The sequence below is a fragment of the Schistocerca cancellata genome, chromosome 2 (assembly GCF_023864275.1).
Source record: "Schistocerca cancellata isolate TAMUIC-IGC-003103 chromosome 2, iqSchCanc2.1, whole genome shotgun sequence".
NCBI lineage: Eukaryota > Metazoa > Arthropoda > Insecta > Orthoptera > Acrididae > Schistocerca > Schistocerca cancellata.
In genome coordinates, this window is record NC_064627.1 from 762,925,310 (window position 1) to 762,951,388 (window position 26,079).

General features: G+C 41.6%; 1 protein-coding gene and 1 non-coding gene across 2 annotated transcripts in view; both read left to right on the plus strand.

Moving 5' to 3' along the window:
* The window catches only part of LOC126158346 (agrin-like), a 566,092-nt gene that overhangs the window by 220,972 nt on the left and 319,041 nt on the right, over positions 1-26,079 (plus strand). Inside the window, exon 4 of the mRNA XM_049916436.1 lies at positions 21,559-21,594. Within this exon, the coding sequence (XP_049772393.1) occupies positions 21,559-21,594 (36 nt within the window). The remainder of the gene's footprint in view (positions 1-21,558; positions 21,595-26,079) is intronic.
* On the plus strand, positions 16,942-17,016 carry Trnap-cgg (transfer RNA proline (anticodon CGG)). Its single transcript has one exon. It is a non-coding gene; the product is annotated as a tRNA-Pro (tRNA).

Here is a 26,079-nt window from a genome sequence, read left to right on the forward strand (position 1 = left end):
AAGACCAATCGCAAATATGTTGTAGTTTAATGCTTGTAAAATTTGGTGAGTGAACGTTTAATTGACATTCTAAGTTGAGCAACTCTTCTGAAATCGCGATTGTGATTTACTGGACATGTTATTCTTGCTCAGGTGGGATCCTATTTTAGACTATACCAACTTCTCAAAATTTTTGAAAAATGTTATCAGTAGTGAAATTGGTGGGTTATTATTCACATCTCTCCTGTCATCTTTCTTGTAGAGGGGTTTAACGATGACATTTTTAAATCTCTTTGGAAAAATGACCTGAGCTAGTGATGCATTACATATTACAGAAAAGATAACGTTTATTATATGGGAACAACTCTTTTATACTCTGTTGGAAACACCGTCAAATCCATATGAGCTTTTATTTTTGAGAGAATATATAATTTTATTATTTTCAAAAGGAGAAATAGGTGTGACATCCTTAAGACTGAATCTTATATGAGGTGTTTTGCAACATATTGCTTTGATTTTTTTTCTTTCACTGTTTGTTCCTATATTTTCTACTACATTTAATAAGTGATTACTAAACATATCTGCTACTTGTGACTAATTATTTATAGCCTCTCGATTTAAATCTATAATGATGTTATCCTATACTTTTATCTTGTCTCTTGTTTTTCTAGGTAAATTCCCTATAGACGTGACTCTGTTGTCGGAGTTATTGATGTCTGACATAATGTGCATGTCTTTTAATAACTTTTCTTGGCAATTCTGAGTAGTTTCTGTAGTGTGAAACTGCTGCTGGATTTTCACTTGTTCTTGCCAACAGAAACTTTTCCAGAAGGCAGTAAGTACGGCACTCGTCGAAACGTTGCGGTGGTTTTAACTCTCCCACCCAGTGAAAACCGAAAGCTATTTACCAACAGAAATCTTTCCATTTTCCTTTCACAGATATTTTAATTCTCCTGGTGACCAGTGGTTATCTACGTGCGTGTTTATTGTCCTTTCTGACTAGCTTAACTGAAAAGATATTTTCAAATAATGATATGAATTTATCGTGGAATAGATTAGATCTTATGTCAGTAATCCGCTCATTATGAATTTCATCCTAGGTCGTCTCTTGTAAACTGATTTTAAAAATCTTTATCCTTGAGTCATTAATTATTCTAATTGATTTTCATTCATGAGAAGCTATGACGAAAGGCACTATTTTATTTATCCCAACTAACTGTGCATCACGATCAGAAAAAGAATTTGTCATTCGATTTACAGTTATTTTTTTGCTTTGAGCTTCATCAAAGAAAACATTGTCAATTGGTGTCCAACTGTCTTTATCCATCCGTGTTGGAAAGTTAATTACTGAGATCAAATTGTAGGATCCAAAAAAGTTTATTCGTCATTTTTCTATCATAATCCTTTATAAAATCTGCATTGAAATCGCCAGTGTATTTATTGCAGACTATGGGGTAAGGTATATGCGGCGTATCTCAATAAAATGGCAACAGCAGCACCAAATTTGCAATCACTTCAGTGGAAATGAGTGCTCTACGTATATGCACAGCAGCTGTACTTGCAGCCGATGGTGCCTAGCGGACTTTCAAGTTAATTAAACCACTTCGTTGAAATCACGCGTTATTAAGCAAATGAAAATGCTTTTAGCAAGTAAATGTGGAGATACAAAGTCATCACAGAAGTGTTACGAAAATATGCATGTTGCGTAGATCTTGAACATTGTCGTTATTTTAGTCAGCTGAGATAAACTCGTAATAGCCATCCCTAATCTTCAACCGCTTCAACGGATACAGAGCGATATAAAACTGACTTTGTGGCTTGAAAAGACTGTGATGTTTACGGTTGGTCTAAATGTTACAGTGACTTTCTCTGCGGAAATTCCGCAAAACCTCAGTTTACCTAAAATATTGTGATTAACATAGTGCGTATACATAAGATGCCACATAATTCCGGAAGCCTAGGAAGGGACTGTAGAATCCCCGCCTCGCAAATCGCTGTTTTACTGCGTTCCAAAGGTGGACTTGTGAGGTACTAAGAAGTTGGTCATGATATTTTACCTCATTAGTGTAGTTAATCTGAGCAGTATGTATCAGTAATTTGTTGCCCGGCTGAGGACAGAGTAGCCAAGAAGTGAGTCAACAGCTTGGAGGCAGTTGTGAAAAATATGTACGGCGTTGGAACCGATAGATCACAGTTTGCAGGTCATTTGCTAAGGGTAATACGTGAGGTTTATACGATTACCAGAGTAGTGCTTCAATGTTCTCAGTTTTCTCTCTACACCATCCCAGTCCTGTTGGCGTTCGCCTCAGAAGTGTTAGCTGGACGTGAACTGCGAACATACACATTCGCTCTACCGTAACCATGCGACCCTACAAAAAAATTCTCTTCAATATGGAATAACATACTAGTAAATTTCTATCTTTGCTCATAATCACGTGGTTTCAGTTCTACAAAAAAATTAATTTTGTCAATCTACAGTTGAAACTGTTTGTGTGCCACGCTGTACACCATGGCTTTCGGTGCCTGGAAGTGACGAGATGCTTGTCTCATTTATTTTAATGGTGATCTTGTAACCACTCTGCGGATATTTTCGACAGTCTTTCGAGACGGTGAAGGTTACTCACTGTTTTTCTTATTTTTAGCTAGCTCTTTATTCACATGAATTGCTGAGTGCTATTGACAAGGGATTTCAGATCGATTCCGTATTTCTGGATTTCCGGAAGACTTTTGACACTACCACACAAGCCGCTCGTAGTGAAATTGCGTGCTTATGAAATATCGTCTCAGTTATGTGACTGGATTTGTGAGTTCCTGTCAGAGAGGTCAAAGTTCGTAGTAATTGACGGAAAGTCATCGAGTAAAACAGAAGTGATTTCTGGCGTTCCCCAAGGTAGTTCCTTATCTGTATAAACGATTTTGGAGACAATCTGAGCAGCCGTCTTCGGTTGTTTGCAGATGGCGCTGTCATTTATCGACTAATAAAGTCATCAGAAGATCAAAACAAACTGCAAAACGATTTAGAAGAAATATCGGAATGGTGCGAAAAGTGGCAGTTGACCCTAAATAACGAAAAGTGTAAGGTCATCCACATGAGTGCTAAAAGGAACCCGTTAATCTTCGGTTACACGATAAATCAGTCTAATCTAAAACTAAATACCTAGATATTACAATTACGAACAACTTAAATTGGAAGGAACACATAGAAAATGTTGTGGGGAAGGCTAACCAAAGACTGCGTTTTATTGGCAGGACACTTAGAAAATGTAACAGATCTACTAAAGAGACTGCCTACACTACGCTTGTCCGTCCTCTTTTAGAAAACTGCTGTGCGGTGTGGGATCCTTACCAGATAGGACTGACGGAGTACATCGAAAAAGTTCAAAGAAAGGCAGCACGTTTTGTATTATCGTGAAATATGGGAGAGAGTGTCACAGAAATGATACAGGATTTGGGCTGGACATCATTAAAAGAAAGGCGTTTTTCGTTACGACAGAATCTTCTCACGAAATTCCTATCACCATCTTTCTCCTCCGAATGCGAAAATATTTTGTTGACACCGACCTATATAGGGAGGAACGATCACCAAGATAAAATAAGGGAAATCAGAGCTCGTACAGAAAGATATAGGTGTTCATTCTTTCCGCGCGCTATACGAGACTGGAATAATAGAAAATTGTGAAGGTGGTTTTCGATAAACTCTCTGCCAGGCACTTAAATATAATTTGCAGAGTATTCATGTAGATGTAGATGTAGACCCGCACCTAAAAAGAAAAAAAATGCATATATGCCATAATCAACTTGAATCTGATAGTAGTTTCCACTTAAGTTCTTCTGAACCTTCGTTACACAGTGACTGGAAAGTTTCATTGCACTTTTTCCTGGAGTGATGCCGCCATCTTACGCTTTAATCGATAGTGGCTCTCCCTGCAACTGATTCAGGAGCTGAAATACACCGTCACAGAAACGTAATGAGGTTTTCACTACACTAAAAACTGGATACCATAGACAGGAGCAGGACCCAAAAAAGAGTTTATGTCAATGGATTGTTTAGGTCCTGCTATTTTTTGTTCTGTCATGCTTTTCGTTCTATCATCCTGCTTTGGCGATTCGGTACTTTAAGGAAAAATTTGTCTATTTATCTACTTTCATCCAATCCCCTCTGTGGCCTTGACTCGACCAGTTTGCGTGTAGTTACCGGTTTGTCTCGGTTTCGTTCTGATTTCTATTTTTTTTTTAATTAAATTGTTTTATCTTGTCAGTTTTTTATCCTTTTTACTGAATTTTAAATCGATCACGATTCCGGTAAAGTATATCGTGCTGGTGTAGACTCTATCTTTTATTAGTTCTATTTATATATTATCATTGCATCTCATAGTTTAGAACTTTTAATAGCTGCTGTCTTGAACAACTTTTCACCCATCAACGTTCTACTTTTCCATGGACAACATTGTCAACAATAATAGGTTTTACGAATTTACGTTGGTTTTGAGCAGATTGTAAGGGATTACCCGGCACTTCTCTCAGCTCACCTATCATTCTATTTGTCTTGTTATCCGTGATCCCTCTCTCTGGCGTTATGCACAGTTGCGTCTAGACAGGTCGTCTGTTTGTACAGAATCCAGTGCGCGCGCTTGTTGTGGGTAAGTTCATCCTCATGCAATTCTGGCTTCGCAATGCGTTGCTTTCTGCCGATTGAGCTGTTTAAGCACGACACGATTCTGCCTCGTTTCACTTAATGTCAGTTTCGTGCTAAGCCTTAACACAGTTTTATAGTGGATTTTTTGGGGGATGAACTACAATTTAAGACTGAATAAATGGGTCTTTACCAGCACGTTTTTGACCCATTTTAGTCAAATAAGGGGCCGTGAGCAGCTTAACGTTAAATAATAGCATAGATGATTGTACCGTGTGTTTTGATCAGCATCGCGGTAGATGGGGATCCCGTTAGCTCACCAAATACTTTTACTAGTTGTAAGGGAAATTTATTAGTATTTTACCTATCTGATAGTCTTTTTCTGTAAATTTACTGTTATTAGCTTTAGTCTCTCTAGTATCACAGTATCGTTCTGTGTTACTTTATGCTTTTCTGTATTTGACATCGGTTAATTAGCAAAATTTGCTGACTATTAACGCTGGGTCATCGCATTCACTTTTCTCAACAGGAACATGACTTAATTCTGTGAGTATTTTCGTCCCGCATATACTTTTCATTTTAGTTATGTGTTCTTGCCTTACATGACTTTTGTCTATCATTTTGTAGATATTGCACTTGATGAAGCAGCTAAAATGCTGAGTAACCGGTCATGCCTGTAAATAAAGGACTTACAGCTAAAGCGGTCTTATCTTTTCAAAATGATTTATCCGGTCTGTGGCAGCCCTGACTATAAGGTCTGCTGCGAAAGAAAAAAGAAACAGTAGGTTAGAAAAATATTTTAACCAATGTAATTTATTGCTAAGCGAAGGAACCAAGCTGTAGTTCATTTAGACTTTGGGATCATTAGAATGGGAACAATAGCTAAGCTACACTTCAACGAAGCAATCGGATACGGTCTTGCTGCTGAAACGTCCTCGGCATTGGATCGGACTGATTTCGGAAAATCAGGGAATTCGTAAACCAGAATGGTCAGTCTGGTATTTTAACCGGAATATTAGTCCCAAGTCATAAATATTGTGTCATTATGTTCAGCATTCACTGCACGTATATTTCCCACTCGGAATCCTCTAGTTCCGAACACCATCAAGAAATCGGTCACAACGGCTTAGATGGCAGAAAATTTCACGTAGCTTCCATCGGAGATGTCCCTCTCTCAATTTCAGAGGCTTACTGCACGCTCGTCGCTACTGCTGAATAGCCCTCCTTCCACACGTAGGAGACAGTGTTTACCTTCAGATTTTTGCCTCCAGCCAGCCCTGTAATAGAAGTTTAATATATTTTCTTATTCCGTCTTCCGTATTCACTTTTCATGTGCTGTAAACTTCTTCAAAAATTACAAAATTTCATCCGGAAAATTAAGGTATTTCCAAATGTAAGAACACGTTCCACGGTACAACATAGTCATGTCCCTAGGAATCAATATTCTGTTGAAAGTTAAATGCGTTCCACAGAGAATGTATTTAGTCTTCTAGGTGTTACATTACTACTCTACTACGCAGCAATAATCAGTAAGTGAAATCAAAATAATCAGAAGTATTATCGAAAACTAGTTACAAGTTAAATACATTTTGAAACTGAAGACGTTGGAAACTGACACAAATCTCCATTTTCAAGGTAGGTAAAATATTTAAGATATTAACGAAACTCAGTTAATTTGCAAATATCCGATGTTCCAAGGTAAAGAAAAAAAAAAGAGAGAGAACTGCTTCTGTTTCAAGAGACAAGATGGTGCACGATCGACGATGTATGGCTTCATCGTCCACACTTTATATAACTAGTTACTAAAATATAAAATAACTTACTTGGCATAAAATTTTGAAACAGAAGAATTAACAATGCATTGCAAACAGCTTTAATCGTGTTATGAATTGCGTACAATACTTAAATGTGTAGAACACGGAATATTACAGACGTTGCACAAAACACAACCTCATCTCCTGCAACAATAAAAAATGTAGAAAATGTCGGATATGCTTATGGAGGTGTCTAGTGCTTATTCCTTCGGCGAGCAGCAATTCGCGTTACTAATGTTGTGACCTTTATATATCTTTATAGCGGCATTGCTGCTGGGCTAACTGCAGCTGAGCTCTAATCAACCGCACCATTACGCTAGGTTGCTCTGGGTAACAGGTATCGTCTCTCTTTCATAATATATTTCTGTTTGCGCCTTTTTATGGTAAACAGCACGATCCAAAAATTTTGTCAAAATACGTGCACAAGCAAGTTAGCTGTAAAATGATGAGTTCACTCTGCATCCACAACATCGCATCTAACCACGGAAATAAAATAAAGCTACCTCCAGGATGAGAAAGGGAGTATTGTCAACGAGAAGTATCATTATATTTTCATCTGATCATAGAGTAACTTTAGTAAAAATTGTGAAACAAAAATGAAAGAATTCGTAGAACAAGCCTGGATGGCAAGCTGATTCCAGAAATAACGTGGTCGAACTAGCAACTCTGTTAACTAAAACTTTCTACATCTACATCTACATTTATACTTCGCAAGCCAACCAACGGTGTGGGGCGGAGGGCACTTTACGTGCCACTGTCATTACCTCCCTTTCCTGTTCCAGTCGCGTATGGTTCGCGGGAAGAACGACTGCCGGAAAGCCTCCGTGCGCGCTCGAATTTCTCTAATTTTACATTCGTGATCTCCTCGTGAGGTATAAGTAGGGGGAAGCAATATATTCGATACCTCATCCAGAAACGCACCCTCTCGAAACCTGGACAGCAAGCTACACCGCGATGCAGAGTGCCTCTCTTGCAGAGTCTGCCACTTGAGTTTGCTAAACATCTCCGTAACGCTATCACGCTTACCAAATAACTCTGTGACGAAACGCGCCGCTCTTCTTTGGATCTTCTCTATCTCCTCTGTCAACCCGACCTTGTACGGATCCCACACTGATGAGCAATACTCAAGTATAGGTCGAACGAGTGTTTTGTCAGCCACCTCCTCTGTTGATGGACTACATTTTCTAAGGACTCTCCCAATGAATCTCAACCTGGCACCCGCCTTACCAACAATTAATTTTATATGATCATTCCACTTCAAATCGTTCCGCACGCATACTCCCAGATATTTTACAGAAGTAACTGCTACCAGTGTTTGTTCCGCTATCATATAATCGTACAATAAAGGATCCTTCTTTCTATGTATTCGCAATACATTACATTTGTCTATGTTGAGAGTCAATTGCCACTCCCTGCACCAAGTGCCTATCCGCTGCAGATCTTCCTGCATTTCGCTGCAATTTTCTAATGCTGCGACTTCTCTGTATACTACAGCATCATCCGCGAAAAGCCGCATGGAACTTCCGACACTATCTACTAGGTCATTTATATATATTGTGAAAATCAATGGTCCCATAACACTCCCCTGTGGCACGCCAGAGGTTACTTTAACGTCTGTAGACGTCTCTCCATTGAGAACAACATGCTGTGTTCTGTTTGCTAAAAACTCTTCAATCCTGCCACACAGCTGGTCTGATATTCCATAGACTCTATCAGGCAACAGTGCGGAACAGTATGGAACGCCTTTCGGAAGTCAAGGAAAATGGCATCTACCTGGGAACCTGTATCTAATATTTTCGGGGTCTCATGAACAAATAAAGCGAGTTGGGTCGCACACGATCGCTGTTTCCGGAATCCATGTTGATTCCTACAGAGCAGATTCTGGGTTTCATACCTACACAACATACAAGGACTAGTCATAAAGTTTTATTCCCTCGAATAAATAAAGATACGTAACCAATTATTTGTTTGTTCGAAGGTACATGTCTGCAATCCTGGTACTCACTGAAATCCCTGCGCCGCAGGACCGTAGCACAAAGTTATAGGAACCAAAACTAAATATCGCGGTCACTGACAAAGTGGAGCGTCGTGCAATAGTTCATTTTCGGGAACAGCGGAATTGTTGAAGTCGTGGCAGGCCAATCCAGATGACTTTTTTAGCCGTCTTTAGGTTTTAGTTTACATACACGATACATAATCTGTTGTGCCCTTTGTCCTGATGCCGTGAAAAGGAGTCTGTGTTCTGCACTAACATAAAGACTGTAAACAGAAAATTTTCGTATACGTGGTGTCTGTTCTTTCGGACATGTACGAAAGAACGGACACCATTTTGATCCTGCAACCTCGATGAATCAAGACACAAAAGAATTAATGACATTAGCTGTCAGTGGGCATTGATTTAAATCGACTGGGGAAGTTTAAAATCAGAACCCGTGTCTCCTTCCTACTAGGCAGACGCGCTGACCATTGAGCCATCCGTACACGGTGGTCCTCTCAACTGCACGGACTGCCCTAGCACGCCTCCCGTCAGACCCAAATTCTCAAATTATCCACGCACTACTCCTCTACCTCCTGAAGATAAGGGTTAGAAACCTCGAAACGAGTAGGCACGCAATGATCATCTATACGGGGGATTCCACGTCGTTAGATTACAGAATAATGACCCAAATATACATTCCTGGAAATGGAAAAAAGAACACATTGACACCGGTGTGTCAGACCCACCATACTTGCTCCGGACACTGCGAGAGGGCTGTACAAGCAATGATCACACGCACGGCACAGCGGACACACCAGGAACCGCGGTGTTGGCCGTCGAATGGCCCTAGCTGCGCATCATTTGTGCACCGCCGCCGTAAGTGTCAGCCAGTTGGCCGTGGCATACGGAGCTCCATCGCAGTCTTTAACACTGGTAGCATGCCGCGACAGCGTGGACGTGAACCGTATGTGCAGTTGACGGACTTTGAGCGAGGGCGTATAGTGGGCATGCGGGAGGCCGGGTGGACGTACCGCCGAATTGCTCAACACGTGGGGCGTGAGGTCTCCACAGTACATCGATGTTGTCGACAGTGGTCGGCGGAAGGTGCACGTGCCCGTCGACCTGGGACCGGACCGCAGCGACGCACGGATGCACGCCAAGACCGTAGGATCCTACGCAGTGCCGTAGGGGACCGCACCGCCACTTCCCAGCAAATTAGGGACACTGTTGCTCCTGGGGTATCGGCGAGGACCATTCGCAACCGTCTCCATGAAGCTGGGCTACGGTCCCGCACACCGTTAGGCCGTCTTCCGCTCACGCCCCAACATCGTGCAGCCCGCCTCCAGTGGTGTCGCGACAGGCGTGAATGGAGGGACGAATGGAGACGTGTCGTCTTCAGCGATGAGAGTCGCTTCTGCCTTGGTGCCAATGATGGTCGTATGCGTGTTAGGCGCCGTGCAGGTGAGCGCCACAACCAGGACTGCATACGACCGAGGCGCACAGGGCCAACACCCGGCATCATGGTGTGGGGAGCGATCTCCTACACTGGCCGTACACCACTGGTGATCGTCGAGGGGACACTGAATAGTGCACGGTACATCCAAACCGTCATCGAACCCATCGTTCTACCATTCCTAGACCGGCAAGGGAACTTGCTGTTCCAACAGGACAATGCACGTCCGCATGTATCCCGTGTCACCCAACGTGCTCCAGAAGGTGTAAGGTCAACAACCCTGGCCAGCAAGATCTCCGGATCTGTCCCCCATTGAGCATGTTTGGGACTGGATGAAGCGTCGTCTCACGCGGTCTGCCCGTCCAGCACGAACGCTGGCCCAACTGAGGCGCCAGGTGGAAATGGCATGGCAAGCCGTTCCACAGGACTACATCCAGCATCTCTACGATCGTCTCCATGGGAGAATAGCAGCCTGCATTGCTGCGAAAGGTGGATATACACTGTACTAGTACCGACATTGTGCATGCTCTGTTGCCTGTGTCTATGTGCCTGTGGTTCTGTCAGTGTGATCATGTGATGTATCTGACCCCAGGAATGTGTCAATAAAGTTTCCCCTTCCTGGGACAAAGAATTCACGGTGTTCTTATTTCAATTTCCAGGAGTGTATATGACGATTTGACGTACAATACCAAATCAAATTTGAAAGACTCTAATGGCTGCCACAACACTAAACTTAATTTTTTCCACAAGATAAATTCTATAAGCGTCCTTTATGCTTCACGTCTGACTAGAGACAACTATATATTGTACATTTACTATAAAATGGTGCTCACCACTGAGAAGCACAATAGTCAAGGAATGTCCGCTGTACAGTCACAGTCGATATATACGCAATACTATATCAGTTAAAGATTCCGTTGTCTCTACATCTACGTCTACATCTACATGGTTACTCTGCAATTCTTAATACTTAAGTGCCTGGCAGAGGGTTCATCGAACCATTTTCATACTCCTTCTCTACCATTCCATTCGTGGGAAGAAAGAACACCTAAATCTTTCCGTTCGAGCTCTGATTTCTCTTATTTTATTATGATGATCATTTCTCCCTACGTAGGTGGGTGTCAACAAAATATTATTGCATTCGGAAGATAAACTTGGTGACTGAAATTTTGTAAATAGATCTCGCCGCAAAGAAAACCGCCTTTGTTTCAGTGACTGCCAACCCAACTCGTATATCATATCAGTGACACTCTCACCCCTATTGCGCGAGAACACAAAAGGAGCTGTCCTTCTTTGCACTTTTTCGATGTCCTCCGTCAATCCTACCTGGTAAGGATCGCACACCGCGCAGCAGTATTCCAGCAGAGGACGGACAAGTGTAATGTAGGCTGTCTCTTTAGTGAGTTTGTCGCATCTTCTAAGTGTTCTGCCAAAAAAGCGCAGTCTTTGTTTCGCCTTCCCCACAATATTATCTATGTGGTCTTTCCAATTTAAGTTACTCGTAATTGTAATTCCTAGGTATTTAGTCGAATTGATAGCCCTTAGATTTGTGCGATTTGTCATATACACTAAATTTATCGGATTTCTTTTAGTGGACGACCTCGCACTTTTCTTTGTTTAGTGCCAACTGCAACTTTTTGCACCATACAGAATTTCTCTCTAGATCATTTTGTAATTGGAATTGATTGTCTAATGATTTTACTAGACGTCGTCTGCAAACAATCTAAGGGAGGTGCTCAGATTGTCACCTAGATCATTTATCTAAATCAGGAACAGCAGAGGGCTTTTGACACTACCTTGCGGAACGCCAGATATCACTTGTGTTCTACTCGATGATTTACCGTCTATCACTACGAACTGTGACCTCTCTGAGAGGAAATCACGAATCCAGTCACACAACTGAGACGATACTCCGTATGCACGCAATTTGATTAATAGTCGCTTGTGAGGAACGGTATCAGAAGCCTTCTGGAAATCTAGGAATATGGAATCGATCTGAGATCCCTTGTCGACAGCACTCACTACTTCATGGGAATAAAGAACTAGCTGTGATGCACGAGAACGATATTTTCTGAATCCGTGTTGGTTATGTATCGATAAGTTATTTTCTTCAAGGTGATTCATAGTTTTCGAGTACAGTATATGCTCCAAAATCCTACTGCAAATTGAGGTCAGTGATACGAGTCTGTAATTAAATGGGTTGCTCCTATTTCCTTTCTTGAGTATTTGTGTGACCTGTGCTACTTTCCAGTCTTTAGGAACAGACCTTTCGTCAAGTGAGCGGTTGTATATGATTGCTAAGAAAGGCACTATTGTGTCTGCATACTCTGAAAGGAACCTGATTGGTATACCATCTGGACCGGAAGACTTGCCTTTCGTAAGTGCTCTCGACACGTAAAATCATAAGTAATTGTCTTTCAATAACAAATAAACACAAATACATGTAAATATAAATTAAACAATGCCGTTCACCTTTATCAAGAAATTTAACGATATAGCGAGATTTCACGAGCGTAGCATCACGATGTTTTTTTCCGTACTGAGCATGTAGATCGTTTACAAGCAAAAAAGCTGACTTGCAAGTCGATCTCTTCTTGCAAAGCAGCCGGGAGTCGACTGTATTTGCCCCAGACACGTTAGGAGGATAGCTAACTATCGCAGGAACTTACGTAGGAAAAATTGATCATCCGCAATCATTTACAGCTCGTAAACTACCTTCGGGTCAAGACTGCCTTGGCTGCTCCCGGTAGGTTGGCGTAACACATCTTGAAAAAATGTCATATTTCTCCAATATAATAACAGAGGTAGGTGACTTAAGTTTATATTTTGCAATCTATTTGGTAACGGTAATTATTGCTGTGCATTACAACTAACAAATGGCGTGCATTTCTACAGTCATACCTGATGTGGACAAGCAAAATCCTTGCTGACTTGTGATTAAATGAAATTCAGTTGCAAACCGCAGTAGGAAGAACGAGCTAGGAGTTTTTTTTCGGTATGCAGCTGTCCACGAAAGCTACAGACCTGGATTTCACTCACTGATAGGCGCGCAATTTTAATCTGACGCAACGTTCTTTCCTTCTTGCTTGAATGAGATTAATCTGTGCAGTACTAATCAGTATGACGCTAAAATGAAAGCATTCAAACGCATCGAACATTAAAAAGGAAAATGCAAATATAGCACGGCAGACCCACATCCACAGTTATGAAATAGTTGCGGCAGGAGAAACATTCACCGATATCACGAATGAAATGTGTTCTTCGTTGTTCATCGCAGGTTGACATTATCGCTAGCGATCGTAGAACATTACAGATCTACCTTTCTGTAAGTGAATTACAACAAACTGATGCATTAAAAAGCTTGAATGTTGACCTGTGTGTTACATACCAGAGAGAAAAATGTGTATTCTGTGACTATTTCACGCTGCATTATCCATGAAAATACGCTCTAAACTATAACAGTTCAGTTCTCTACATACCACAGTTCATATTGGTGAGATGTGGCTGCTTTTTTTTTTTTTTTTTTTTTTTTTTGCAACATTCGCTTACCCTTGATAATAAACTGGGACAACATCAGTGCTTTTTTACAAACATAGTGCTAAGTGGACTAGTCCTGGAAGTCTGCTATGGTGATAGCAACTTGATTACATGACAAAACAAACTGGAGAAAATAAAAAATCATAGGAAAAACTTACATTTGCCATGACGTCAACGAGCACTCAGTAAAATGTAATCTCCAAAGTCACCTTCGTAAGAGTTCCGATTGGGATATACGTCGTAGAGTAGTAGTGTTCAACTGTTTCTCCGAACTTGACTTGTCTTCTTCACTGGGACAACATCCAATCCTTTCGTTTAAGTTAGTGATAGTAGATGAGGACACGTGTTCTTCTACGCCGAAAGAAAATTCTGCAAACGTATACTGACACAAATCAAAAAACGAAGCAGTTCAGTTAATAGCTGTCGTCTTGATATTATAGCCCATCTAAGTCGACATATGGCTCCTCTCATTTCTTCCGCTGCTCAAAATGTTTCTAAGTGTCGTTCCTCGTAAAGCTGAGGAGGATATCTGCCTTTTTTGGCCTTCGACATGTGCTGCTCAAGATAGTGATGGATGGGAAGGACCCACCAAAGTTCAACCGTCGTGTTAGAAACTTCCTACGAAAGCGAAGAGATTAGTCTCCGATTTAAGCGAAGTGAGGGCTTGTAGACAAACAGAATTTGAATGAAGCCAAAATGAGCGGGAGGAGGTCAAGGCGAGAAGCATTCCACGAATTTGTGGGTAAAATACTGTTGAAGTGTCTGATTAAAAATCCTAAGAAGTATTGGTCTTGCGTAAAGATAGTGAGCTTTTGGATGCTGAGGTAAGCAATCGCGGAACTGAAAATCAACTAAAACTGAACAACAGTAGAAAGCCAGCTGGGCGAGTTGAGGTGCCTATGAGGTTGTACAGAAATTGTGCGAAAGAATTACCGCGAAGAAAACGGTCTATTGACACACAGTCAACACGGGTTTAGAAAACATCGTTCCTGTGAAACACAATTAGCTCTTCATACACATGAAGTGTTGAGTGCTATTGACAAGGGATTTCAGATCGATTCCGTATTTTTGGATTTCCGGAAGGCTTTTGACACTGTACCACAGAAGCGGCTCGTAGTGAAATTGCATGCTTATGGAATATCGTCTCAGTCATGTGACTGGATGTGTGATTTCCTGTCAGAGACGTCACAGGTCGTAGTAATTGACGGAAAGTCATCGAGTAAAACAGAAGTGATTTCTGGCGTTCCCAAAAGTAGTATTATGGCCTCTTTGCTGTTCGTTATCTATATAAACGATTTTGGAGAAAATCTGAGTAGCCGTTTTCGGTTGTTTGCAGATGACGCTGTTGTCTATCGACTAATAAAGTCATCAGAAGATCAAAACGAACTGCAAAACGATTCAGAAAAGAAAGATATCTGAATGGTGCGAAAAGTGGCAGTTGACTCTAAACAACGAAAAGTGTGAGGTCATCCACATGAGTGCTAAAAGGAACTCGTTAAACTTCGGTTACACGATAAATCAGTCTAATCTAAACAACTTAAATTGGAAAGAACACATAGAAAATATTGTGGGGAAGGCTAACCGAAGACTGCATTTTATTGGCAGGACACTTAGAAAATGTAACAGATCTACTAAAGAGACTGCCTACACTACGCTTGTCCGTCCTCTTTTAGAATACTTCTTTGCGGTGTGGGATCCTTACCAGACAGGACTGACGGAGTACATCGAAAAATTTCAAAGAAAGGCAGCACGTTTTGTATTATCGCGAAATATGGGAGAGAGTGTCACAGGAACGATAAAGTATTTGGGCTGGAAATCATTAAAAGAAAGGCGTTTTTGGGAATATTCTCACGGAATTCCAGTCACCAACTTTCTCCTCCGAATGCGAAAATATTTTGTTGACACCGACCTACGTAGGTAGGAACGATCACCACAATAAAATAAGGGAAGTCAGAGCTCGTACGGAAAGATATAGGTGTTCATTCTTTCCGAGCGCTAAACGAGATTGGAATAATAGAGAATTGTGAAGGTGGTTCGATGAACCATCTGCCAGGCACTTCAATGTGATTTGCAGAGTATCCATGTAGATGTAGATGTAGAATTTGCTCCCCTCCTAGCAGTAGTTCACCGTAGGTCACTAGAGCAACGAAGGGTACCTAGCGATTGGAAAGAAGCGTAGTCATTCCAGTTTTCAAGAACGGTCATCAGACAAAAGTGCATAACTATAGACCTACACCGCCAACGTCAGTCTGTTGTAGAGTTACTGGACATGTTGCCAGTTAACACCCAAATCATTAAAGAATCGAGCTCCCATGAATATAACAATTTCAGACGTCTGATTCCTTTACAGATGAGTTCATATGTTAAACATTTGACGTCAAGCGTGTAAGCGAGAAAAATTTTGGAAAAGATTTGAGATAGTATTTAAATTTTCGTTGGAAGTTACCATAATGTCTCATTGTGAAACACTGTATGTACGAGGAGTGTTCAATAAATAATGCAACCATTTTTTTTCTCCTCCAGTTTCGGCTGAAAAAGTGCAAAATTTGTTGTGGGATATTGTGGAACATTCCGGCTTCAGCCTCTATAGTTTCATGAAGTCCGACCGCGGCGTCGTTATACGTAACCTTGAAAATGGGGTCTGTAACGGGGTTGCATTCCAAGCAGGGAGTTGCCATTGAGTAGAGCACCGCAGAAATTCATAGACGAGTGCAGAATATCTACAGAGACCCGTCAGTGAACAAAAGCACGGTGTGTCGTTGGGCAAAGGGTCTGTCATCATTGCAATAAGGTCGCGCGAACTTGTTCTGTCTCCCATGCCGGCTGGACGCACACAGCTGCCACTTCTGCAGTGTCGGAACGCGAGGACACTCTTACTCCAAGGCATCGACGGATCACACTCAAACACCTCGCTGCTCAACCGGACGTCGTAGTTGATACTGCTGACACACTGTCCCACAAGTTGAGGTACTCAGAGGTGTGTGCCCGCTGGGTTACTCGCCGCCAAAGAGAAGACCATAAAGAGTAACGAAGGAGATGTGCGGAACTGCTTGCGCGTTATGAGAGTGATCCTGGCATATTTTTGTCGAACATCGTCACAGGCGATGAGACATGGGCTCAGCACTTCGAAACGGAAACAAAACGGTAAGCCATGGAGAGGCGTCACATCACCTCTCCTCCGAAGAAAAAGTCTAGCTCCACCCTCAGCCGGTAAAGTCATGGAGACAGTCTTCTGGGACCCTCAAGGGGGTTATTCCATTTGCCTGCCTCCTGGCGCAACGACCAGCTCTGGAGTGCATTGTGTTACCACCAAGAAATTGAAGACACGACTTCAGCGTGCTCGTCGACACAAAAATGCAAACGAACTTCTCCTTATTGAGATTTTCACTCTGCAGCGGGGTGTACGCTGATATGAAACTTCCTGGCAGATTAACACTGTGTGCCGGATCGAGACTCGAACTCGGGACCATTCGCAGGAGAGCTTCTGTAAAGTTTGGAAGGTAGGAGACGAGATACTGGCAGAAGTGTGAGGACGGGGCGTGAGTCGTGCTTGGGTAGCTCAGTTGGTAGAGCACTTGCCCGCGGAAGGCAGAGGTCCCGAGTTCGAGTCTCGGTCCGGCACACAGTTTTAATCTGCTAGGAAGTATCATATCAGCGCACACTCCGCTGCAGAATGAAAATCTCATTCTGTAAACATACCCCAGGCTGTGGCTAAGCCATGTCTCCGCTATATCCTTTCTTTCAGGAATGCTAGTTCTGAAAGGTTCGCAGGAGAGCTTCTGTAAAGTTTGGAAGGTAGGAGTAAAGCTGTGACGACGGGGCGTGACTCGTGCTTGGGTATCTCAGATGGTAGAGCACTTGCCCGCGGAAGGCAAAGGTCCCGAGTTCGAGTCTCGGTCCGGCACACAGTTTTAATCTGCCAGAAAGTATCATATCAGCGCACACTCCGCTGCAGAATGAAAATCTCATTCTGTGAACATACCCCAGGCTGTGGCTGAGCCATGTCTCTGCTATATCCTTTCTTTCAGGACTGCTAGTTCTGCAAGATTTGCAGGAGAGCTTCTGTAAAGTTTGGAAGGTAGGAGACGAGATACTGGCAGAGGTAAAGCTGTGAGGACGGGGCGTGAGTCGTGCTTGGGTAGCTCAGATGATAGAGCACTTGTCGGCGTAAGGCAAAGGTCTCGAGTTCGAGTCTCGGTCCGGCATTCAGATTTAATCTGGCAGGAAGTCTCTTAACTTCTCCTTTTCCACAACAACGCAAGGCCTCAAGCAGATCCAAGCACCCGAAAGGCGCTCACAAAACTTCATTGCACTGATCTTCCTCACCCACACGTGCCAACTTCCATGTGTTTGGCCAAATGAAGGGGGCACTCCGTGGGAGGCACTACGTGGATAATGGGGAGGTTATTGATGAATCAAGATGTTGGCTCCGCCGTCTACCAGTAGAGTGGTACCATGAGGGCATACAGGCGCACCTAGTAAAGTGACGTAAGGCCGTCACATTTAACGGAGATTATGTTGAAAAATAGGGTTTTGTAGCCATAAGAGTGGGGAATAATATGGTGTATTAGGATCCCGAATAAAACCAACCTGCTGTCAGAAAAAAATGTGTTGCATTACTCAAGAACGCCTCTCGTTGGCCTAGGTAAATTGCGGTCAATTTTTAGCAAATTATCATGCTCCCGATCTATGTGTCGTACGATTACATAGGTTTGCAGATATATTGAATTGTATATGTGGATATTGTCTGGAAAGTGTGTTTCGAAAAGCGTTAGTAATAAAGAAGAAATAAATGAAAACGTCATGCCTGATGCAGACGTTCTACTACGACAACAGTGAAAAGCTTTTTCCTTTAACCATTTTGTGAGGGAAGCCGGCAAAAAAAAAAAATTCAGAAAGGTTAGAAACTACCTTCTAAGTTGATTTAAAGTCGCTAAATGCTCAGATTGTGGATGGACATAGTCGGGGTAATCTGCACGTAGTGAGCTACGCAGCCTGAAGGCACATATACAGTTTCTAATTGTAATGCATGTCTTATTGTATTCAGCCTTTAACATAAAGTTATACAACTGAATGAGCAGATTATGACAGTATTTCAAATGTTTAAATTCAGTCAATAATTATATGAAATATTGAAGCATCAAATTTTTGCTGTCCCTGGAAACCGTTAGATAGGTAACCAGCAACTGATTCTGTGAACCATGAACAATGAACCGAGTTAACCTGTTAGTAATACAGATGCACACACTCCCGACGAATCTGGATATCGAAGATCTCCTACATAAAAAAGATCAATGTGGAATCCATGAATGGAGATCCTGCGAAACTCAAGTCGCTTTTTCCGTCCCTGAGGTCCTGGAGGTCGTAGACATCGGCCGTGTTGGAAGACAATCGATACGATTCTGCACAGTCGTTTAGTGAGTAAACTACGAACTTATAATGCACAGAACCTGGTTTGTACTGGATATAGGAGATATCTGCAGACAGAACTCACGTTGTTCTCAATGGGAGAAAATCGACAATGATCCGCTACTGCTCACAGTTTATATTATTGATGTAGTGAACAATACTGGAATCTTCGGGAGATTATTGGTGGACAATGCTGTTGTCTAGAGGACGGTTGTCACGCCAGGAGACTGTAGCGAAATGCCGGAAGGCCTGCACAGTATCACAATTCATGCAGAGACAGGCAGTTGACACTGAACGTAAATACATATAACGTGGTGCCTAAATAGGTGAAGAGATCCACTACTTTTCGATTACGCTATTGGCGACATATCACTGGAAACGGAAACAATCGTAAATTACTTAGGATTAATCAACAAGAGCTCTCCCAATACAATCTCTGTATTTTACTACCAATCACCTTTTTCAACTTCTTCTTAAGCCACTCCCTTTTGTTGGAGACAGGCCTATCAGAGAGCTTATAAGCCAACAGACGTTTTAGCTCTTCAGATAACAACTCTGTATTTTACTGCCGAATCACATCTCTCAACTCCTCCTAAGTCATGCTTCTTTCGTGAAATGCGCGGATCAGAGAGTTTAGAAGCCAACACGCACACTTTACCGCCGCAATCACAGCTCGGTACTGTGACACAGGCAGTCAGGCAACTTCCTATGACAACAATGCGCAGTGCGTCACATGCCATAATTCTCATCCAGTGCTAATTATAGTTGCGTAATTGTCCACCTTGCACGTTTTAACAGACATACACTTCCCTTTCCTACAGCAGCGAAGTCCTTACAAATGCGCTCCATGAAGGCAATCACTTGATATAACCCAGTCAATGGTACACTGAGGAAATAAATTGTAGCACCAAAAAGTAATTAATGTAGAGTAAGGAAATTTCTAGAATACGTTTGTCAAACTATTTAACTGATTAACATTGCAAGATCATAGGTTTATATAAGTGCGAGATAAGCCAATGCAAATGTGGAATGTGGTAAATTAATAACTGGTGCAACCGCCGTAATGTTGAATGCAAACCATGCAAACGTGTATGCATTGTGCTGTACATGTTGGCTGTTGTAAATTTGTGGGATGGAGCTCCGCGCCTGTTGCTCTTGATCGGTCAAAACAGGGGTGGTTAATTCTGGTTGTGGATGACGCTAGTGTTGCCGTGTCCCACATGTGCTCGTTTGGAGACAGATCTGGTGATCGAAGATGCCATGGCAACATGTCGATCGAAACCGTGTAGAGCATGCTGGCGGTATGTGGTCGAGCGTTATCCTGTTGGAAAATACGCTAGTGCGTGTTTGGAGACAGATCTGGTGATCGAAGAGGTCATGGCAACATGTCGATCGAAACCGTGTAGAGCATGCTGGCTTACAACAGCGGTATGTGGTCGAGCGTTATCCTGTTGGAAAACACCCTTGGAATGCTGTTCATGAATGGCAGCATAACAGATCGAATCACTAGACACACGGCCATTACTGGCATCGGTGCCAGCTTACATCAGAAAACACAACAAACCTCCAGCCTGCCCTCCAATGAGTTCTCGCTTACACCACTACAATCGCGAAAGGCGGTGGTGTGGGGTCAGTGGAATGCACGGTACAGCGCGTCCGGCTGAGAGCTGTTCTTGATGTAACCGATTTATAACAGTACGTTGTGTCACTGCTGCTCAGATTACTGCTGCAGAAGCTAAACGATGCGACAGAGCCATAAGCCGAACACGATGGTCTTACCTCTCGGTAATTCCACGTGGCCGTCCGAAGCCTGGTTCCCTTGCGACCGGACTTTCTTGTGACCACCACTGCCAGCAGTCGTGTGCTGTGGCTACATTCCTGCCAAGTCTTTCTGCAGCATCGCAGAAGGAACATCCAGCTTCTCGAAGTCCTATTACCCGAGCTTGTTCAAAGTCAGTGAAGTGCTGATAATGGCATCTTTGTCGCCTTAAAGGCCCTCTTGACTAACGTCAACTCACTACACCTAATCTCAAAGGAAACAAACGCTCAAGACCGTTACAGCGTATCTTTAAAACAAACCTAATTTGCCATTATGTCACTTCTAAATAAGTTTTAACTCGTCTCCTGTCGTGCTCACAGTGCTGAGTAGCCATATCTTCTCGAAAGTGATCCCACGTTATGGTGCTCACTTTATCGCCTTTTGCTGATCGTGCCAATTTACATTGCTTTGACGTGGTAACTGCGTGTAACACGGATCGAATTATATACTGAATACCCGATTTATGAACTGATAATCGTTTCACATCTTCTGTTCTACTCATTATATGTTATGTTTGATGATTTGTCTTTAATTAAACTTACTTTTTATTGACACGTGGGACATTATGAAAGTTATTATCAGGATAACTCGAAATGACAAACCACCAATGCACATCACTTTTTATATCACGTGAAAGCACGATAAAAAGGAGCGTTGGTTCATCTGCAGCTGTACAGTATACCTGATGTCAACTCTATTGATTTATATACCCAAAACTATTTGATTCATCATTCGTTGCAGGAGTTTAATTTATTTACCAGTGAATGAAATATTTGTAACGTTTAGAGCGGTATAAATGAACTAATAATAACAAGTGTCATTGCAAATGCAAACCTTTTTGTGTAATTTTCTTTACGTTTATAAAATATATATTATTGTTTATCCATGAAGACATAAATTTCTTTGTATTAAATAAGCATTCTTTTTCTTTTCCAGATTTCAGCTACGATATACCTCCAATTCCTACAGAAGGTAAGCTCCAGTGTTATTTGTTTTCTTTAATGACTGGTAAAAGTCATTCCCTTCTACAACGAATAAATATTAATTTGTATCTAACTAGTAGGGCTAATTACAGCTTTTGAACAATAAATGGTTTTGCAAATAGGCGTTCCTTAGTGCAAAATCATCAATAGACGTAATTCCAAAATAAATTAGTAATTACAGGAAATTCTTTCAGAAGTTCAGGTGAACATTTAGATGAGACCTCAAAATCAGATAAAGGCTTCTTATGAAGTTTGTTAAAGGACAAGCATATATTGGTATGTCAATAACTAACGTATTGCCGCGCGGGATTAGCCGAGCGGTCTCAGGCACTGCAGTCATGGACTGTGCAGCTGGTCCCGGCGGAGGTTCCAGTCCTCCCTCGTGCATTGGTGTGTTTGTCCTTAGGATAATTTAGGTTAAGTAGTGTGTAAGCTTAGGGATTGATGACCTTAGCAGTTAAGTCCCATAAGATTTCACACACATCTGAACATTTAACTAACGTATTTGTCGACATGGTAATCAATAAATTAACTCTACCTGTTTGTGTTTGATCGCTGATCTTTTCCACATAACACCGTGAGTAATTCATTCATTAGACGAGACAGACTAACCACAAAGTTAACTACTTTTTGATTCATATGCACTAATACAGTGAAGATATTAAGGAGTTACCAGTATTAATAATACTAATCAATCGATATTAATATGAACGTAAGAGTAACGATACGAGAGTAATACAAAAGTATTGTAATACTATGAGAAAAATACGTACTTTTTTTACCAAAGTCCTGGCTGCGTGCCTCTGCCGCAGTGACCTAATATACATCTACGGCTACATGGCTACTCTGTAAAGCACACTTTCGTACTTTGCATTAATTCTCTATTATTCCACCCTCGAATACCACGCAAAATACCGTGCGAGCTCTCCTTTCCCTTGTTTTATTATGATGATCGTTTCTTCCTATATAGATCGGCGTCAATTAAATATTTTCGCATTTGGAGGATAAAGTTGATGACTGAAATTTCGTGAGAAGATCCCGCCGCAACGAAAAACGCCTTTGTTTTAAAGACTTCCATTCCAAAATTTGTATCATGTCCGTGGCACTCTCTCCCCTATTTCTCGATGTACGAAACATGCTGCATTTCTTTCTCGATGTACTCCGTTAATCCTGCCTGGTAAGGATTCCACATCGCGCAGTGTACACGAAAAGAGGGGGTGGGGGGGGGGGAGGGACAAGCGTAGCGTGCGCAGTCTCTTTAGTAAATAAGTTGCATACTCTAAGTGTTCTCCCAATAAGTCGCAGTCTTTGGTTAGCCTTCCGCACAACATTTTCTGTGTTCTTTCCAATTTAAGTTGTTCTTAATTGTAATTCCGAGGCATTTAGTTGATTTTACTTTTTAGATTTGACTAATTTGTAGTGTAACTTCTGTGGAAGATCTCACACTTTTCATTATTTTGGATCAATTGCCAATTTTCGCACCATACAGATATCTTATCTAAGGCGTTTTGCAATTGGTTTTGATCTTCTGATGACTTTAATAGACGATAAACGAAGCATAATCTGCAAACAACCTATGACCGCTGTTAACATTGTTTCCTAAATCGTTTATAAAAATTGGGAACAGCAGAGTGCCTGTAACACTACCTTGGGGAACGCCAGAAATCACTTCCGTTTTACTCGACATAAATTTTACCACTGCCACAATTGCGTACGTTGGTAAAGCTGAAGGCAGCAGCATTTTAAAGAGGAAGTTCTCCACCACTTGAGCAGACCACTGTTATATGTGCAACGATGTAGTAGAAATTGGCGGGAAGTGAAAGAAGTAAGTCTAGCGTTCGAAACTGCTCACTCTGAAACATTTTAACATCCCATTGCGTTAGTATGCTAAAGTTATGGGTATAATCAATGTGCAAATATCAGTCATTTCATTTTCTGGGATGGTTCTAACTACAGGTCGCTCCAAAAAGATTTTCTCGAGTGAGCTCTCCGTTGGTCGTTGATTATCCGCCTCTGAACACGTGCTATAGAGCTATCTGGCTCCTTACCTACAAATTTAGGGAGGATAACTTACTTGTTAACAACGAAATAATGATAGCGGCGATCACAGTCAACATAATTTTTCGCAAAAAGCCATGCTTTTGCGTAGTTATAGACAAATAAATGGCTCTTAGGTCTACGTACTTGTAACGTCCCACGCCTTCCAGTCTTCTTTGCCCTGTTTCGCACCGTCATAAAATACAGAAATTGCTTCCTATTGACAGCTACCATAACAACCATTCGCCGGTTTATTGTGCAGTATCTGTCTCCCCTATCTTACTATCGATACTTGGAATCGACGACTTACCGTCTTCACCTCAGTTAACCCACTGTAACTACTGAATCAGCAGTGTCTGCTTGTCTTTCAAACACTGCACCTATCCTCAGTCTCAGAATGGAAGTTGCTCCCCTTGTTGACAAGTGAGATCACTTTAACTGTTTTATATAAAGTAAATATAAAACCAATACAGTAGCTCGTTGAATGACAAACAGAATTAATACTAAACAATATAATATAGGAGCTTGAGGCGCTGAGACCTGCTCTAGATATAGAACGCTGCAGAAACACGCACGATTCCTGTCGCAGGTGTTTTGAGTCTTCACAGTAACGGAAAATATTGATGATTCTTTCAGCTACATTTAATATTCTGTTCTCACGTTGACTACATATTCTGAATGGCACAGGGGTGGTAAATTTAATGTTTCTACGCCAGGACGATCGTTCCACGCTGGAGTTATGGCTGCTACCATTTTTTTTAAAACTATTCATCTTACTCCCTATCATCTCAGCGAGACAGTATTCTCTTCAGGAACTTGCCGTTATATCTGGAATTAGCCCTCTCGTCCTGTTGCGAAGCCTACTTCAACTGTTGTTTAAACCCTCCCAGGAAAATTATATGCCAGTTTTTTTCCTTGTGTATTCCTGCAACCAAACAACAGAACGTAGCTCAGTGGGAAAATCTCTGCATACTTACTACAACTGTTCCATGGGCTGATTAACCAGCTTTCGATAATAGTCTGGTTCTGCTATGATTTGTTAATTTCAACCATTTATCACGATTATCACTATTGCTATTACTATTTCGTAACATGTTTTCCTTCCTTATTTTTTACTGATGCATGTGAATGATGGCCCTGGAAGAAAGTAAGTATTGGATGTTTCATCGCACACAATACCCATATTCCCAAATTTTCAACAATATACCACTGTGACGACGAATAAAGTTACAGTGTATTTATTTCCTGACATACATGAAGAAGCGACCTTGACTGGTCGAGGGTGGTCTTCCGCTGGCTCTGCCGGTTCCTTCAGAGTATGGTCTAAATATAGAAGACCATCATTGATTAAAACAGAATACTGAGCCTTTCTAAACAGATATGTGAAGAATGAAATACAGCAATGTTTCTTGATTTTTTTGGTTACGCCGTCAACTTCACTCTAACTCACATAATAATGGACTACAATTTCGTATTTTGATGTAATGTTTTGAATACTGACTATAAGAGCTCTGGAAACGTCGAGTAAATATGTGGCACATACATACCAAGCAACCTCACCAAACAGTATTTGAAAATACTCGGATTTATATTTAAATGAATTTGTGTTTTGATTGTCATTTAGGAAAAAATACGGAAGCATGACCAAAATATTTAGTATCATTTGTCTGTGGTAAATCTGTAGCTAAAAAGATATGAAGCTGCAAATGTACACAATTGCTGACACATATATTACTGGTTTCGCTTCACCCCACATACGGTCTCGGAAACTGACATACAGCCTGGAGAGCGGTGTGCTGACCACATGCCCCTCCATATCCGCAACCAGTGACACTTACTGGCTGAGGATGACACGGTGGCCGGTCGGTACCGCTGGGCCTTCATGGCCTGTTCGGGAGGAGTTTTAGTGTAGTTCACCCCATATAGTTTTCAGTTTCTACTTTTGTACATACAGTGTAACAATATATTGTTAATTGATGTGCTATATATGTCTGATAACACCACCACCGTATTTCCACACTTTAATGGTTGTCCTTAAACGTTACTCCTGTTATGACCGCGAATGAACAAAGTCTGTTTCGGGATGAGAAGCAAGTATTAACTTACCGATTCTTGGTGTTCGGAGCACGTTTTGTGGTTGCATTTTCTGTTTTGTCGAATGTGAATCAAAATATACTGCATGTACCATTTATCTAGACCACCCAAAATTACTTCTGGCGAGGTAACAGAAGAAAAAAATATAAAGAAAATGTCGTTTAGCAACCAGAGGGGCATTAGTTACCAAGAGTTCCTTCTTTCTTGTAACTTTGTTCATTATGCAGATATGAATAGCAGTACGTCTTTTTTTAAATAGTGCCCTATATTTTTTGCTCGGTAATCCTGTTCCTCTCTTCAATAACTGTTGGTTGCTTTATTGAGAGATGAGGGAGGACTAAGG